Genomic DNA, 19,385 nt, shown 5'->3' on the forward strand with positions numbered 1-19,385 from the left:
TGTAGATCCAAACCTTCAAATTGTAGGTGGGTATCCTTTACTGACATGTTGTAAATCTATCTGTAGTAATAATAAGACTACAAAACCATCGCGTATGTCAGTTTCAACATGCAAATAATCAAAACTACTAGACGAATTTTCATTGGGATTTCACAGATAACTTTGAGTGTAGCTTGGAGCAACATATAGGACACATTTAATCAATATTGGATCAGAGAAAAAAAGAAATTGTAATTTAAACTTCTATCTAATTTGAAGAGTTAAGCACAACATTGGGTAACATATTTATTTTTAGAAAAAGCTGTTTACTCTTTGACATTCGAACTGTGTCATATTTGTGAAAATTCTTCTGTTGATTGATATGTTTTACCTAATATGATTCAGTGTAATGAATGCAATGTTTATGCAAGCCTCAACTTATTTCTTCTGTACTTCCATACTAATCTTATTAAGTGTGAAAGTAACTATGTTACTTTTTCACTACTAAACTGCTGAACCGATTTCCATGAAATTTGTTATGGAGAGAGAGCTTGAATCCAGAGAAAGAACATAGGCTTTTGCTCTCTCTCTCTCTCTCTCTCTCTCTCTCTCTCTCTCTCTCTCTCTCCAAACAATGGAAAGGATAGTTGCTACTGACCATATAGTGGAGATGCTGAGTCGCAGATAGGCACAGCAAAAGACTGTCAGAAAGTGAGTTTTCAGCCAACAAGGCCTTATTTAAAAATAGACCAAATGCACATACACTTGTAAAATAGACCACATGCACACACTTGTCTGTGCCTTGTTAACCGAAAGCTCCCTTCCTGACAATTATTAAATTTGTTGTGTAATGTCCACATTGTATGATGTATAGTTACTCCTTCAGTTAAAAGATGTATAGATATGTGGTTCTGCCCATGACCTTCATACACAACACTTGGCAGCGACACTGTGCATGCTGCTGCGTCATGTGTTGGGGGAGTGGAATGATTGTGGGGGGGGATGTTCTATCACATATCAGTAGCTGTGCTTACTGCTTACCAGAACAGCAGACACATGAGAAGAGCTGATATTATTGTACATAAGACAGCTTACTTAAGTATCATCACTCATCACAACAAATCACTGAAACTACTGATACCCAAGCACAGCCACAGGTAACAGCTAGTTTGGGTTCTAAAAAGCTGTTCAGATTCTCACTACCATGAGACTAAATAACTTAAAATATCAGCTACATATAAAAAAACCATTCAGATTTCACTTATGCTGGCTCCAGGGTACATTCTTAGAAATCTGTCATAAACAGATTAGCAATAACAAGAAAGGGGGCTTCCCATCTCAACTCCATCTATATGCTCATTGAACTGGCCACTGAATGAAAAGTAAGTTGAAGTCAACATATGTTGACATAAGATAGTTAATTCAACAACAAATCTAACCTCAATTAATGGTAATGAATCAGAGAGAGGACACAAGTTAAGAAAGAGAGCACATAAAAAGTTACTAAAATATCACAGTCATTCAAATACAGTTCCTCTAATCGGCACGCTTGAGGTTATATTAATAACTGACATTATAAGTAGAAACAGAGGTTTATGCTTAAATTCTGCTTGCAATCCTGCTCCATCCCTGATCAAACAACAAAGGGACAGATTTACTGCTGTTCACCCATTGGCAATCAATATTCACTGCTGATAATTTCAGGAAATGGTCATCTTTGGTTGTGTGGTGGCACTAGTTGTTTACAGTTTGTGTGTTTATCTGGATATACTGTGTTTCTTGGGTGGCATAGCCCCCATCTACTTAGATCTACTTAGGGATTATATTTGCTTGAACAGCTCTTTATTGTTGCATTTGGGGCTTGGAAAAGATGGGGTGTTCACCTGTCGAAATACTGGTGATTGTTGAAGATGTCACTTAGCTGCATTCCCATAAGTTGTTTGAACTCTTTATATACCTACATCTGCATATGCAAATCCCATAAAATGCACAGCAGAGGGTATGTCCCATTGTACCAGTTATTAAGATTTCTGCCTGTTCCATTCACATTTGGAGCATGGGAAGGATGATTGATTGAATGCCTTTGTGCGTGCTGTAATTATTCTGATCATGTCCTCAAGATCCCTATGTGAGTGATTCATGGAAGGCTTTAGTGTGTTTCTAGAGTCATCATTTAAAACTGGTTCTTGAATTTTTGTAAGTAGGCTTTCTTGGGATACTTTACTTCTGGCTTCAAGATTCTGCCATTTCAGTTTCTTCAGCACCTCTTTGACACTCTCCCATGGGTCAAACCTGTTACTATTTGTGCTGTCCTCTGTATTCATCCAATATCCCCTGCTATCTCTATTTTGTATGGGTCCCAAACTCTTGAGCAGTATTCTAGAATGGGATGCACAAGTGATTCATAAGCAATCTCCTTTGTAGACTGATTACACTTCCCCAGTATTGTGTCAAGAAACGAAAGTATGTCTCCTGCTTTACCCATGATTAAACTTATGGGATCATTCCACTTCGTATCCCAGCAAAGTGTTACGTCATGGTATTTGTATGAGTTGGCCAATTCATACTGTGATCATTGATGTTATAGTCATAGGACACTACGTTTTTTTTTAATTTTGTGAACTGCACCATTTGACTTTCCTGAACACTTAAAGCATGTTGCTAAAATTTGCACTACTTTGAAATCTTATGAAGATCTGACAAGATGGAGCCTCTTTTAGAGAATACTTCATCATAATTAACTGTATCATCTGCAAAAAGTCTGAGGTTGCTATTAATATAGTCCACAAGGTCATAAATATACAACAATAATAGCAAAGTTCCCAACTCACTTCCTGGGAAGTTACTTCCATACCTGATAATGACTTTCCACAGACTTCATGTGATACACCGTGTGATTGAACTTTTGACAGTAAGCATGGGTATGGTACTGGAGTAAAATGCTTTTTGGAAATCGAGAAGTGCTGCGTGTACCTGGCTTTTAGTATGTCCTGTGAGAAAAATGTTAATTGGGTTTCACATGATCAATGTTTTTGGAATCCATGCTGGTAACTATAGATAATGTCATTTTGTCCAAAATACCTCGTTAGGTCTGAGCTCAGAATATGTTCTGAAAGTCTACAACAAATCAGTGTCGAGGATATTGGACGGTAGTTTCATGGATCACTTCCACTACTATTCTTGTAAACGGGTGTGACTCGTGCTTTCTTCCAACAACTGGGCATGTTTTTTTGTTCAAGGGGTCTACAATATAGTTAGAACAGTGGCTAACTCTGCAGCAAATTCAGTATAGAATCTTATAGGTATTCCATTGGGCCCAGGACTCATGTTCGATCAACGAGAGAAACTCAAATTTTGCAATGATACTCTATAGTTTATTAATGACGGAAGCAAAATACATCATGGATGTTCTTGACAAAGGCTGTACAGTAAATTCTCCACACTCCTGAAGACAGAAAGAATAGAAATGGTATTTTCCAAACCTTTGAGAACATCTACATCATTTTGTCTCCTTGAGAAAATACACACCAGGCAGTTTTAATTAAAGACATTTATTCTTTTTTGTACATGTTATAGGCTTTTTCTCTGTCCAGATATTGTAAAATGGAAATACCTCTTTGCTTGAAGATATTTCATTTCTGTTGTGGGAGAAGGCTAGTAGGAAAAATACTAGGTTCCTGTGCAACCTTTGCTATGTGTCAACAAAACAGTACAGACAGCAAAATAAAAATTAAGAAGACAAAAAGCACAAAATACCTTAATAGCAGATAGCTCGATGAGAATAAATGGACTCAAGATGTTGGCAGGCAACAATACAGTCCCGTTCTGTACATACTCAGGGTTTTGGAACTTCACACTTCACAAAATCAGACTAGCATTGCTGTCACTGAGCCACTCGATGCAGGTGGCAGCTGATTTATGCACAAGCACAAGGCAAGTGTTGATTTTGAGCAAGTCATTTGTGTAAAATAGGCTTTACTCTGATGTACACTCACAGCAGACCATTCTGGTGTAACTGTAAGCATACTAGGAGAGCAAAGCAGATTTGGTGGAAGTTATACATTTTCCTTTCACCAACTCCATAGTTTATCACATTGAAATGTATAAGTTTTTTTTTGCGTAAGCATAATTTTCTGTTGTACACTTTTTAGTTATTCTACTCATGTCTAAACAACCCCTCTTTGCTGTTTAGAAATTCTACTGCCAAGCAAATAATTCATGCTAAACTGAGTTGTCTACTTGTCGGAATGACTGAACAAATAATTTGCCATATTACTTCTGCGACAGTGGGTGCATTATTTCAGAGATATGAGACCTATCTGTTTTTGATAGGTTTGCTAGACTGCTATTTTTTAGTTATATGCATGAATATGAAATAAATTTACTTAATGTTGATAATTTGTTTTAATTCATATCTAGTTATAAAATATATCTAGAATTACATCCCATAAATCTTTAAGTTTATTATTTCAGGATATCGAGCGAAGATATGAGAATAAAGCTGGTGGTTTTGTGACAGGAGTGGACATTTTTGATGAAGATGAAAGGAAGAAACTTGATGTTCGAGCCAAGAGATTTGGACTCAGTCCTTCTGAGAGCAAAGCCCTCACAGAGCAACAGTTGAAAGATCTGTATGCAAGGTTGTAATCTCATGTAAGATAATTGTGTCAGTCCATTTTACCCAATGTTAATGTTTGCTTATGGTTCATTGACTTTTCTCAACAGTTTGGGAGTGAAACCTGCTGAGAATGTTGAAAAATATTATCGACTCAATGCCATACACATGCGAGGTACAGAGAATATGAGTACTCAAGACATTTTTAGCTACTTCAGGGATTATGGACCTGCATCTGTTGAATGGATAAATGACTGCTCTTGTAAGGTTTGCCATTATTCGCAATTCCTGATATTCTTACAAACTGATGAGTTGTAATTCTTATAGTGTACCTTATTTTGTTTACTTTCTCATGTTTCTTCTTTTTTTAACTATTTTTATTTGAAACATCATTCAGATTCCATGTTCTGTTTTATGTCTCCACTACATATGTCCATCAGTCATTTTGTTTATGACACAGATGTTTTTATATTTTGGTTCTGTAGATATTTTGAAAGGTGGATTATTATGCGATGTGATTAAATAGTAGCGGGATTTTTTTTTCCTTATTAAAGAATCTTTATTTATTCACCACCATCAACTTCGTCCCCTGGAAAGAAATCCTCCTCAGATATAATACAAATCTGCCAGTGCTTTTTCCAATCTTGGAAGTACTCCTGGAATTCACTTTTCATTATGTTGTTCAACTCCCTCAGCAGTTCCATTTTTATCTTGTCAATGGTGGCAAAACAATATCCTTTCATGGTTCACTTCATAGAAAGAAGTCGCAGGGGGCCATGACCGACAAATATGGTAGGTGAGACATTATTATGGTTTTGTTTTTGCCTAAAAATCGTGAACAAGCATTGAGGTGTGAGAGGTAGTATTATCGTGATACAATTTCCAAGAATTGTTTTCTTCAAATTGCTTCATGCAAACGGCGCATAACTTTCAGGTAGTGTTACTTATTGGCCATATGACCATAAGGCAGGAACTTGTGTTGCATTATCCCATTGTAATTAAAAATAAAATAAAATAAAATAAAACACATGATCGAGCTTGTGGAAATTTTTCAGTTTGGACTCATCAGGCAGTGCCCAGTGGGAAGATTGGGCCTTCGTTATGGCATCATACCCATACACCCAATTTTTGTAACCTGTTATAATCTCCTTTAGAAGTTCTTGTTACTTGTTGATTTCCTTTACCAGTTCATGAGCGATGTCTGTGTAACATTGTTTTTGCTTGAAATTCAAGAATTTCAGAACAAATTGTGCTGCTACGTTTCATGTCCATATCGGCCGAAAAAATTCCTTGGCATGAACCAAAGGATATGGTGCTGCACGTTATTCCATTTTTCAAGCAGAATTTAATTAAAATTCTTCAAGCCATCTTTTTCAAAAGTAAAAATTTGCTGATCACTCAGAAACATGTATAACCTTTTCAACTGTCAACAATAACCTTAAACATTCAAAACAGCTGAAAATTCAAATGTAACCCAGGAACATGTGTACCAAGAAGATAAAAAACAGTGATAGATGGGTATATAAATCACATAAAATTTAAGATTTCCCATTACTTTTTGATCACACAAACCGTATGAGTAGCACTTCAGACTCAAGTCTTTTACAAAGCATCAGCGCCGAGCCAACTTTTGAGAGAGGAGGGATCAGAGAAAGAAGTCTGACTCAACATATGAGGTGGATGAGAACAGTAATGAGACTGACAACATTGTGAACAATCTGACAGTGTTGTGTTGTTCCGTTAATGTGGACCATTGTGTTCATCCCTTACAGATGCTCAGTCTGAGTTTCAGCTCCATACAGCCATAAAATGATTTGTGTGGGTGCCAGCAATGAAGTCATGCTTTGCTGTATGTTACAAAAATGGAACAGCAGAATTTAGAGCGATGTTATGCAATCAGGTCTTGTGTTAAACTTGGGGAATCTGAGAGTTTGATCTTTGAAAAGTTGATACAGGCCTATGGGGAACACTCTTAATCAAGAGCACAAATTTTTTGCAGACACAAATCATTTCTGGAACACTGTGAACACATTCAAGATGAACCTTGTTCAGAGAGACCTTCAACTTCAAAAACCAATGAAACATTGAATGTGTGTGTGCTCATGTGAGATCAGATTGACATTTAAGAAGAGGATGATGAGTGACCTGTTACACAGTTTCACTGTACATCAAGTTTTGTTCTTGGTTTTGTGCATGCAAAAGGTTTGTGCCAAGAAAACCTCGCAACTGAGCAGGGCAATCGAAGAAATGTATGTGTTTATCTTCTTGAGAGGACTGCCAATGACCATGAGTGGTTCAATCGGGAACAGCAGGAATCCTGGATTTTTGAGTGCAAGATTTTTTAATCTATTCACTTACATTAAAGTGTTTTATAAAGATGTCCTTGTAAGGCCCAGGAAAAGGATGAATTAAATGAGACTGCACATTGCAGACAAATGGGTGCCACATCATGACAACACGTCATGTCACATGGCCACTTCCATCATGGAATATTTGACCTCACAAGGTGTTTCTGTTGTTCTATAGCCCCCCTGTTCACCTCATCTGAGTCATTGTGACTTTTTCTTATCCCCAAATTGAAAAAATGTCTTATAAGGACATCATTTTGTGACTCAGGAGAACATAAAAAAAATTGACGACATGTTAGAGGCCCTACCAATTGAAGCCCCTTCAGTGCTGCTACCAAGACTGGGAACAACATCTCTGATGGCACGTAGTCGTCAAAGGGAACTACTTTCAAGCAGAAATATTGTTGTTTGAAAAAAATAAAATTTTTGATAGATAAAAAAATCAATCTATCTACTTTTCTCACACCTCATGAGTGGTCCGTTCAAACAGAAGCCCTAAACAGTCATGTGCGTGTGCAGTGGGAAAATGATATTCAAGCAGTGAAACTGTTTCCAGTAGTTCCTGACTAGATGTATGCTATGTGAGTCATCACTCCAAACTGGTCATGGACTGTTGGTAACTGTCACAACTAATGTATGGGTTTTCTGTAGATTTATTGATGTACAAAAATGAGTGCACTCCAGACTGTATTTTAAATTAATGTTTAGTTTCAAGTAACGAACATGTCTGTGGCATTTATGCAGATTGGTGTAAATGGAGACTTATTGTGAGTGGTATGTGGTTTTCTTTGAATGTGCTGCAAAAAATGATTATAAAATAAGATTATAGGGTTTAACATCTCTGCACCTGAAGAAATGTTAATAGAGATGACATGATCATGACCTGAAATTTATTTTAGCTCATTTCTCTCAGCATTTTTCAAGCTGTCCAAAGCATGTAGCAAACAAAGAAATAATCCTTGATCATGACCAGTCATTCTGCTCTCTATGCCAAGGTACGCGTGAATTCAGCATGACAGTAAATTATAATTAAAGGCATGTGGGAGACACGATATGCTGAAAATTGCTAACATAGTGACACATCGGCATTTGATGCATACTCAAACAAGGGAACTGCCTTAAGAAAAGTTCCCAATTTTCTGAAATTGTAGCGTGTTTGTATATAGCTGGTCTGTAGTGTAGAATCCAAGTTTTCAACCTTGAGACCCCAGTGGTAGGTGGGGGGGTAAACCTCAAAATTTTTTTTTTTTTCTGTTTTTGTCTTTAACATTTTTACCTTGGATTCTTCAGCCAAATGCAGATGGAACTTTTTTTTCTAGCACATTAAATTTCCAGCAATTTGTGCCAGGTAAACTTCTTGTCACCAAGGTGCAGAGCTTAAAAGGAATAGAAAATTTCTGAAATTATCAAAAAATGCGGAATTTAACATCGTATCTTGTATTACAAAACATTGCTAAATAGATAATAGTGTGTGCCTCTAATGGTCAACTTTTGTTAATCCCAAGAAGCCCTCCCCTATCAGAGGAATATTAATTTCTGCTTGGGCTTATGAAGAGGCGCCATGTGCCTATTTTGTAGAGGAATACAGCTCTCCTTTTAAAATATATGATCAGTTGTTCCTTAATTAATGTAATTTAGCATGAAACAAAAAAAAAAAAATCAGATCTCAGCTGCATATGGGCATTCCATTAAATGCAATGGAAACATTTGAAAATTTGTGCCAGTCTGGGACATGAACCTGGATGCTTGGCTTCTCTAGAACGGTCAACTTAATTGCCTCGGCCATCTGACCATGCCTCCTGTCCAGCCCAAATCTCCACATGCCGCACATTATAGATGTAGCGATTCATTTAATGCAATGCCCATATTTTCCTGAGATCTGAAACTTTCTCTTTCATTCTACATATGCAGCTGCTGAATTATACAAATTGTGTTCGTTTTTTCAAATATGTGCCTTGGTGCAACATTTTGTAGGGGGTATGAAATGGAAAGATCACATTGGCTCAGTCTTGGCTAAAGCTGGTGGTGGGGCTTTGGTTTATTAGTAGAATACTGGGCAAGTGCAATCAGTTTACATAGGAGATTGCTTACAAATAAGTCATGTGACCAGTTCCAGAATATTGTTCAAGTGTGTGGTACCCATACCAGGTAAGACTAACAGGGGATACTGATTGTATGCAGACAAAGGCAACATGAATGATCACAGTTTTGCTTCATCCCTGGGAGAGTGAACTTGAAGCTCCATAAAGGTAGACATTAACTACCCCTAGAAAGTCTATTTAAAAAGTTTCAAGAACTGGCTTTAAATGATTACTTTAGGAATATGCTACAACCCCCTACAAATTACTCACATGGGGTTGTGAGGATAAGATTAGAACAGTTACTGCACACACACACACACACACACACACACACACACACACACACACACACACACACACACACACAGAGAGAGAGAGAGAGAGAGAGAGAGAGAGAGAGAGAGAGAGAGAGAGAGAGAGAGAGAGAGAGAGAGAGGGGGGGAGGGGGAGAGGGCATTCAGTCTGTTATTCTTCCCGCACTCCATACGTGAGCGGAACAGGGTGAAACCTTAATAACTGATACAATACAATCGGATGTACCCTCTGCCATGTACCTCACTGTGGTATACAGAGTACAGATGTAGAATTAGATGTAGATGTAATATCATTTAATTATTGGTGGCTGAGGCTCAGAAATTACAACAGCTTAAGATACTATTAATGGTTTATTATTTCCTTGTTGTTGTTGTGGTCTTCAGTCCTTCGACTGATTTGATGCAGCTCTGCATGCTACCCTATCCTGTGCAAGCTTCTGCATCTCCCAGTACTTACTACAACCTACATCCTTGTGAATCTGCTTAGTGTATTCTTCTCTTGGTCTCCCTCTACAATTTTTACCCTCCACACTGCGCTCCAATGCTAAATTTGTGATCCCTTGATGCCTCATAACAAGTCCTACTAACCGGTCCCTTCTTTTTGTCAAGTTGTGCCACAAACTCCTCTTCTCCTCAGTTCTATTCAATACTTCATCATTAGTTATGTGATCTACCCATCTGATCTTCAGCATTCTTCTGTAGCACCACATTTAGAAAGCTTCTATTCTCTTTTTGTCCAAACTATTAATCGTCGATGTTTCACTTCCATACATGGCTACATTCCATACAAATACTTTCAGAAATGACTTCCTGACTATACTTGATGTTAACAAATTACTCTTCTTCAGAAACGCTTTCCTTGCCATTGCCAGTCTACATCTTGTATCTTCTCTACTTCGACCATCATCAGTTATTTTACTCCCCAAATAGCAAAACTCCTTTACTACTTTAAGTGTCTCATTTCCTAATCTAATTCCCTCAGCATCACCCGACTTAATTCCATTATCCTCATTCTGCTTTTGCTGAAGTTCATCTTATATCCTCCTCTCAAGACCCTGTCCATTCCGTTCAACTGCTCTTCCAAGTCCTTTGCTGTCTCTGATTGAATTACAATGTCATTGGCGAACCTCAAAGTTTTTATTTCTTCTCCATGGATTTTAATACCTACTCCGAATTTTTCTTTTGTTTCCTTTACTGCTTGCTCAATATACAGATTGAATATCATTGGGGAGACGCTACAACCCTGTTCACTCCCTTTCCAACCACTGCTTTCCTTTTATGCCCCTCGACTCTTATAACTGCCATCTGGTTTCTGTACAAATTGTAAATAGCCTTTTGCTCCCTGTATTTTACCCCTGCCACCTTCAGAATTTGAAAGAGAGTATTCCAGTCAACATTGTCAAAAGCTTTCTCTAAGTCTACAAATGCTAAAAACATAGGTTTGCCCTTTCTTAATTTAGCTTGTAAGATAAGTCATAGGGTCAGTATTGCCTCACGTGTTCCAACATTTCTACGGAATCCAAACTGATCTTCCCCGAGGTCGGGTTCAACTAGTTTTTCCATTCGTTTGTAAAGAATTCACGTTAGTATTTTGCAGCTGTGACTTATTAAACTTATAGTTCGGTAATTTTCACATCTGTCATACACAGCATTACTGTGAGGGTAAAAATATCGTTCATGATTGAATCATTTCTGAATTCAAGGTGTTAAAATCTTGTGACATGATTTCATTACTCTAATTCCATAATTACTGTTCATTAAGGAAATAATCCCCCCCATTAACCATGGACCTCGCCGTTGGTGGGGAGGCTTGCATGCATCAGCGATACAGATGGCCCTACCGTAGGTGCAACCACAACGGAGGGTATCTGTTAAGAGGACAGACAATCATGTGGTTCCTGAAGAGGGGCAGCAGCCTTATCAGCAGTTGCAGGGGCAAAAGTCTGGATGATTGACTGATATAGCCTTGTAACACTAACCAAAACGGCCTTGCTGTGCTGGTACTGTGAATGGCTGAAAGCAAGGGGAAACTACAGCCATAATTTTTCCCGAGGGCATGCAGCTTTACTGTATGGTTTTGCATAAAAAACTACTCATTTCACAATCTTTATTTCTGTTTTACTTAATGACTATTGTCATACTTTTCAACATAAAGAATCAGAAGGGTGTGTTTTCTTTCTTGCTAAATCTCATAATAGCTGTGATGACTGTTGCTTCAAACTGCTAGACAACAATGGGGCCTTGAGAGAGCCAGCCCTGACAAAACTCTACCATATGGTGAGCAGGATGCATAATATAGGTGAAATACTCTCAGATTTCAAGAAGAATAGAATAATTCCAATCCCAAAGAAAGCAGGTATTGACAGGTGTGAGAATTACCAAACTATCAGTTTAATAAGTCACAGCTGCAAAATACTATCACGAATTGTGTACAGATGAATGGAAAAACTGGTAGAAGCTGACCTCAGGAAGATAAGTTTGGATTCCGTACAAATGTTGGAACACGTGAGACAATACTGAACCTATGACTTATCTTGGAAGATAAATTGAGGAAAGGCAAACCTATGTTTCTAGCATTTGTAGGATTAGAGAAGGCTTTTGACAATGTTGACTGGTATACTCTCTTTCAAATTCTGAAGGTGGCAGGGGTCAAAAACAGGGAGCGAAAGGCTATTTACAATTTGTACAGAAAGCAGATGGTACTTATAAGAGTCGAGGGGCACGAAAGGGAAGCAGTGTTTGGGAAGGGAGTGAGACAGAGTTGTAGCCTCTCCCTGATGTTATTCATTCTGTATATTGAGCAAGCAGTAAAGGAAACAAAAGAAAAATTTTGAGTGGTATTAAAATCCAGAACTTGCAGTTTTCTGATGACATTGTAATTCTGTCAAAGACAGCAAAGGACCTGGAAGAGCAGTTGAACGGAATCAACAGTCTTGGAAGGAGGTATGAGATGGACATCAACAAAAGCAAAATGAGGATAATGGAATGTAGTTGAATTAGATTTGGAAATGAGACATTGATGTAGTAGATGAGTTTTGCTATTTAGGGAGCAAAAAACTGATGGTGGTGGAAGTAGAGATGATATTAAACGTAGACTGGCAATGGCAAGGACAGCGTTTCTGAAAAAGAAAAATTTATTAACATTGAGTATAGATTTAAGTGTCAGGAAGTCTTTCCTGAAAGTATTCGTATGGAGTGTAGCTATGGATGGAAGTGAAACATGAACGATAACTAGTTTAGCCAAGAAGAGAATAGAAGCTTTCGAAATGTGGTGCTACAGAAGAATGCTGAAGATTAGATGGGTAGATCACAAAGCTAATGAGGAGGTACTGAATAGAATTGAGGAATTTGTGGCACAGCTTGACTAGAAGAAGGGATTGGTTGGTAGGGCATGTTCTGAGGCATCAAGGGATTACCAATGTAGTATTGGAGGGCAACGTGGAGGGTAAAAATCGTAGAGGGAGACCAAGAGATGAATACACTAAGCAGATTCAGAAGGATGTAGGTTGCAGTAGTTACTTGGAGATGAAGCAGCTTGTGCAGGATAGAGTAGCATGGAGGGCTGCATCAAACCAGTCTCTGGACTGAAGAAGATGATGACAACAACAACATACAAACAAAAAATGAATACAAGAGAAATTTTGCGAAGTGCTCTGTGCAATGCCAAGCATGATTGCTGATAGCAGTATTCATACATGCAAGTTTCAAGAGTTCAGACCGAACCAAGGATTACATCTTGTTGCTTTCGTGTGCCAAATGAAGCATGGTTTTTCGACAGTGCATTCTGAGAAACAAAAAATAGATACCTGCATGAGCAATGTGAAAGACAGTGCCCGTATGTGGGGTTTGAGAGTTTCTAACAGTTAAAATAATTTCAGATGGTCTTTCAGATAAATTTTGGTCAGTTGAACAACAGTAGACAGCTAGGTCTAAATTATTTATGCCTCCACCATATGGCTGCAATCAAGCCACTTTTATTAATTTTTGCAGAGGTATTGGGATTGTAAAGGACATTTAGTTAAGACTGTCAGAAAAACAGAACTCAGAGATATTCTTGTACAGCTGTTATCATTGCTCATCTGTGAGAGATTAGCTCTCCCAAGAGAGAAAGACATTGATTATGTACATTTGATTGTGGATCAGACTGAAGCTCTTGACACCAAAAAAGGACGGCATAAGAAAAATCGTTTGGAAATGAGACACAGAGACAATAGGGCATTGCGAAATGATCATTGTAATGAACAAAACTTTGAAGCACTGAATTGATGAAAAGATTGTAACAAATCAATGACTATCATGAAGAAAATTATGGGAGAAAAATTTAAGATGTAAAATTAAAATGAAATAATAATATTGTTGTTGTAACCACAGTTTCCTGTGCCCAGAAAATTGCAGACAAAAAATACATAGTCACCATTTTACTATCTTCCAATGAGTTTGCATTGCCAAACTGCCTGATTTTCTGAGAGAATTGTTCAGATTTGAATTTGAAGCCTTCCCAACATGTCTCTTCACAGAGAATGGTATGTGCAAGTGCACAAAGTGAGTGTTTATGCAGTGTTCAATATATGTAGTAGACCTTGCCATGCACTGACTTGCAGTGATCGATAATGGATGTCATTTATGTAATGTCAAATGCAACAGCCACATTTGAGTCTGTTTACAAGATACACTATATGATCAAAAGTATCCGGACACCCCCCAAAACATACATTTATCATATTAGTTGCATTGTGCTGCCACCTACTGCCAGGTGCTCCATATCAGCGACCTCAGTCGTAATTGACATTGTGAGAAAGCATAATGGGACGCTCAGCAGAACTCACGGACGTCGAACATGGTCAGGTGATTGGGTGTCACTTGTCACACTTCTGTACGCGATATTTCCACACTCCTAAACATCCCTTCATCCACTGTTTCCGATGTGATAGTGAAATGCAAATGTGAAGGGACACGTACAGCACAAAAGTGTACAGGCCAACTGCATCTCTTGACTGATAGAGACTGCCAATAGTTGAAGAGGGTCGTAATGTGTAATTGGGAGACATCTATCCAGACCATCACACAGGAATTCCAAAGGGCATTAGGATCCACTGCCAAGTACTATGACAATTACACGGGAGGTGAGAAAACTTTGACTTCATGGTCTAGTGGCTGCTCATAAGTCACACATCATGCCGGTAAATGCCAAACGACACCTCAGTTGGTGTAAGGAGTATGAATATTGGACGATTGAACAGAGGAAAACATTGTATGTAGTGAAGAATCACGGTGCACAATGTGGCAATCCAATGGCAGGCTGTGGGTTGGGCGAATACTAGTGAACGTCATCTGCCAGCGTGTGTAGTGCCAACAGTAAAATATGGAGGTGTTGGTTTTATGGTGTGGTCGTGTTCTTCATAGAGGGGGCTTGAACCCGTTGTTGTTTTGCGTGGCACTATCACAGCACAGGCCTACATTGATTTTTTTAAACACCTTCTTTCTTCCCACTGTTGAAGAGTAATTGGGAAATGGTGATTGCATCTTTCAACACGATCAAGCACCTGTTCATAATGCACATCCTGTGGCGGAGTGGTTACACGACAATAACATCCCTGTAATGGACTGGTCAGCACAGAGTCTTCATGTGAATCCTATGGAACATGTTTGGGATGTTTTGGAATGTCGACTTCATACCAGGCCTCACCGATCGACAAAGATGCCTCTCCTCAGTGCAGCACTCCATGAAGAATGGACTGTCATTCCCAAAGAAACCTTCCAGCACCTGATTGAACATATGCCTGCGAGAGTGGAAGCTGTCATCATGGCGGCTAAGGGTGGGCCAACAGCATACTGAATTCCGGCATTGCCAATGGAGGGCACCATGAACTTGTAAATCATTTTCAGCTATTTATCCAGATACTTTCTATCACATAGTGTATATGTGGACTACATGCAAAAATAATTGTGATTTAATGACATAGTAATTTTGGCTGGATGTCTTTCTGACATCCGTTATCAAAGCAACAAATTGATAGTGCAGGGCTTTATTGTACTTGTCTATAAAATTTGTATTTATTTATATATTTAGCGTATGGCTCATAACATCACAGTAAACATTACAGAAACAATACGATAAAAAAATATCACATGTGTAAACAGAGCAATAAATAACAGTTTGTATATAAGGACACCGCCAATTGTAAATTTACACTCACAGAAGAGCAATCACAAGCAGATGTCCAGCTTAGATAATAAATAGTCAATTGCCTCTTGGGTCGCCATTAGGAAATCCTGTGGGTCACCCTCGTATGCCCTTAGTGGGCATTCCTGCACGATGTGTTTGACCGTCTGTCTTTCAGCGCCACAGTTGCAAGCGGCCGAAGGAAGTTTACCCCATCTGTGTAAGGAGTCGGCGCATCTCCCACAGTTGGTTCTAAAGCGATTAAGAGTTGACCAAACTATGCGAGGGCAATCAAATCCTTTTGGTTTACTAAAGATCTATGGCATACTGTGGCAGTTTACTGCTGTTCTGTAGACTCTGTTAGTCTCACATGAGACTGAAGTGCATTGTTATGAAACATGTAATAGAAGATGCTGACGTGAACACTGTTATATCAAAGGATTGTTGAAAGCAAAGGAGGTGTAAAGCCCCCAGCATTCTCTACTGAAAAACATCATGCAAACTCAATCCGAGGATATTATCCATTTTTGCCACAACAGGCTGTGACACTCTTCAAACTGTTCTATAACGGAACAATAAAGTGAGCACCATTCTTGAGAAAAACAGTGCCATGTACAGGGTGACAATTATTGAGCTAAATGAAAAAAAAGTAAATTAGTTACAAACTATGGCATGCACGCACTTTGTTCAACATGTAAACATAATTACAGATATTTGGATTTAGGTTATGACATGTTCAATATGCCTGCCATCATTGGTGATGATGTGTGGCGCAGACAAATAGTGCAATTCTGCATGACCAGCAGAAGTGTTAGAACATCAGTGCTGTCGATGACCTCCTGAATTGCTGTTTTCAGCTCAGCAATGCTTTTGGGCTCATTGCTGTTCACCTTGTCTTTAATATAGCCCCACAAAAAGGAGCCACTTGTTTTCAGATCCAGAGTGTATGGTGACCAATCGAGGTATCCTCCGCTCACACCATACAGTGACTTTCAGAGTATGGATGCTGATGTTTTGTGTTTTTAGATGTGTTACACGTTGTTAATTAGAGGCACCTGCCATGAAAAAATCTTCAATTTTTCAACATTTGTACATGGCTTTACCTGGAATGAGCATTCCATTGAGAATAGCATGGGGAGGGGTAGGTGGAGACAGGGAGGGGGGTCTTGATGTTGTTAAACATTGGCCATTAGAGGTATTAACACTATCCTTTGAAAAAAGACTTGTGATCAAAGTTATAGTGCTAAGGCCTGATTCTTTTTTTTATTTTTTATTTTTATTTCTTTTTTATCACTTTCTTCCATAATTTGAGAAATTTGGGATTCCTCTGAAGCTCAGTAATTATGTGGTGTAAAAATAAGTTTAACCACTGCAAATTGTAGAAAATCTAATGCTCCACAAAAAATTCTTAAGGCCTTTTGTCATAAAAAATAAACAGTAAAGACTGAAAAAAATTGCAAAAAATAAACAGTAAAGACTGAAAAAAATTGCAAAAATTTCATTATATTTTTGCTCCTTCCCAGTTAGCATAGGGATCTTGAGGCCAAAACATGGGTTCTATACTATTCACCAGCTAAATACAACATTGCTCCCTGTGGGTCCAGGGGTTAGAATAGGCCCGAGGTATTCCTGCCTGTCGTAAGAGGTGACTAAAAGGACTCACACACGTTTTGGCCTTGATGTGATTGTCACCTATGTGGTTTGACGTCCATTTTTCAAAGTTTTCCTGAAGAGCGAGCCAATTGGGGAAGGGCACCTTACATGGTGAACTGTATCCATCATATGCTGAGACCTCTCGCATCCTTCGTCGACATGGATCTGCACTTCCACTCATTCTACAGCTGTTGGCCGAAATCACTCTCCTGGGTGCATTTCCCTCCATCCTCTGTGCAGTATCGCTTTCTGCGCTGTCGACAAGAATTGACTTTTTACCTCATTTGTGCCTGATATCCAGCATGGTAGCCAGTCTGTCATGGGGCTGTCATGTACCCTATTGGTTGTAGCCCCCCCCCCCCCCCCCCCGACCACACAGGCATCTCTCTGCTGATGCCTGCACTGTTAACTCCCCGCGTATGTCAAGGAGTGGATGCCTGTCACCCTCGGGCATCAGGACTCCCAGAAATGGCCATCCTGCAAGTTGGCTTTTGCTGCGGCTGGGTGGTGCCTGTGGGGAGGACCCCTGGTTGGAGTGAGTGGCATCAGGGCGGATGACACACCATGAAGCATAGTACGTCATCTCTTGCTGGTGGTCAGACACCAGCAGTCTCTAAGCGGTCAAGGTCCAACTTCAGTGCTAAGAAATACGACCCCAAATCATTCTTCCCCAGCCCCCCACCCCCACCCCCTGACCACACCATGCTAAGGATTGCAGCAAAGTTTATTCTTCCTGGTACCTCGTATGTATAAGAGTTGATGGGGAACCTTCTTGTCAATGAAACGTTAGTTTTTTGTGGATCATTTTGAAGGCAAGTTAGAGGAGGTGGAGGGCTTATCCGAAATGCGGTCGGGGTCGGTCTTGATCAAAACAGCTTCCTCCGCCCAGTCATGGGCACTACTCGCCTGTGACAAGCTGGGACACGTTTCTGTTTCCATCACACCCCATAAAAGCTTAAATATGGTCCAAGGTATATTTCACAGGGACCTTCTTTTGCTGTCTGACAATGAGCTGTGCGCCAATTTAGAGCTGCAAGATGTCCATTTCATATGGCGTGTCCATCGGGATCCAAGGGATAATCAGGTTGCCACCAGTTCCTTCATCTTGGACTTCAAGAGTGACGCATTACTCGAGAAGGTCAAGGTGATAGTCTACCGCTGTGACATAAAGCCAAATATCCCTCCCTCGTTACGATGTTTTAAGTGCTGGAAGTTCAACAATATGTCTTCCCGCTGTACTTCCAGTGTCACCTGTTGGTATTGTGGACGTCCTTCACATCCGAATACTCCATGTGCCCTGCCTCCCATCTGTGTCAACTGCGGAGAGCACCTTTCGCCTTGCTCGCCAGACTGCAGGATTGTCCAGAAGCAAAGAAAAATAATGGAATACAAGGCCCTGGATTGACTGACCTACACGGATGCTAAGAGAAATTGTGAGATCCTACATCCTGTGCATATGACATCAACCTACGCTGCCACTACGACAATGGTTCTACCATCTTCTGTTCTGCTGCGTGCAGTTGGCTCTCAGAGCTCCTAGACTCCACCTGCCCCCTTGATGTTGAAGGCGCTTTCCTCCCTGTTGTTCCTGCACAGACTACTTCAGGAGCAACAACCCCCCCCCCCCCCCCCCCTCCCAACCATCGTGGTTGTTAGTCCCCACTTCTCAGCCGGAGAAGCGTAAGTCTTCTCACCAAGAAGGGATCACTTGATCCCTTGGGTCACTTCCTTCTCAGGTACCTGCAATGGCTGAAGCAACCACAGTTAGCTGGTCGTAGGGCTTCACAGTCCTCCTCACTCCCTGAGACTGAGTCAGTGAAGTCCTCACTACCGGACAAACCTAAGGAGCAGCGAGAGAAACCTGAAACAGAAAATACCCCCAAGAGCCAAGGCACTGCGGTGGCACTCACACCACCACTGCCTACAAACTCTGTGTCTGAGAATGAGGTGGAGTCTCTGGTGTCCGCTGAGGACGTAGATCTCACTGCGCTCTCAGTCACAATGGATGTCGATTGCACAGGTACTCATCTAGTGGCAGCAGGGACCCTGAGGTGTAGACTGTCTCATTGAGTGTTTCATGCCATCCCAGTCTCATGATAACCTAATCCTGTAGTGGAATTGCGATGGTTTTTCCACCACCTGGCTGAGCTACCGCAACTCTTAAGCTTTACACCTGCTTTCTGTGTTGCCCTCCAGGAAACCTGGTTCCCGGCAATGCGGACCCCTGCCCTT

The 19,385-nt window shown here is 39.9% G+C and overlaps 1 protein-coding gene across 3 annotated transcripts in view; it reads left to right on the plus strand.

The window, feature by feature from the left end:
• LOC126270242 (nuclear cap-binding protein subunit 3-like) overlaps positions 1-19,385 on the plus strand; it is a 95,516-nt gene that overhangs the window by 16,677 nt on the left and 59,454 nt on the right. For all 3 annotated transcript variants that reach the window (XM_049974056.1, XM_049974055.1, XM_049974057.1), the window contains exons 2-3: positions 4,453-4,619; positions 4,705-4,856. In XM_049974056.1, coding sequence (XP_049830013.1) covers positions 4,453-4,619; positions 4,705-4,856 — 319 coding nt within the window. The remainder of the gene's footprint in view (positions 1-4,452; positions 4,620-4,704; positions 4,857-19,385) is intronic.

The sequence above is a fragment of the Schistocerca gregaria genome, chromosome 1 (assembly GCF_023897955.1).
Source record: "Schistocerca gregaria isolate iqSchGreg1 chromosome 1, iqSchGreg1.2, whole genome shotgun sequence".
NCBI classification, from domain to species: domain Eukaryota; kingdom Metazoa; phylum Arthropoda; class Insecta; order Orthoptera; family Acrididae; genus Schistocerca; species Schistocerca gregaria.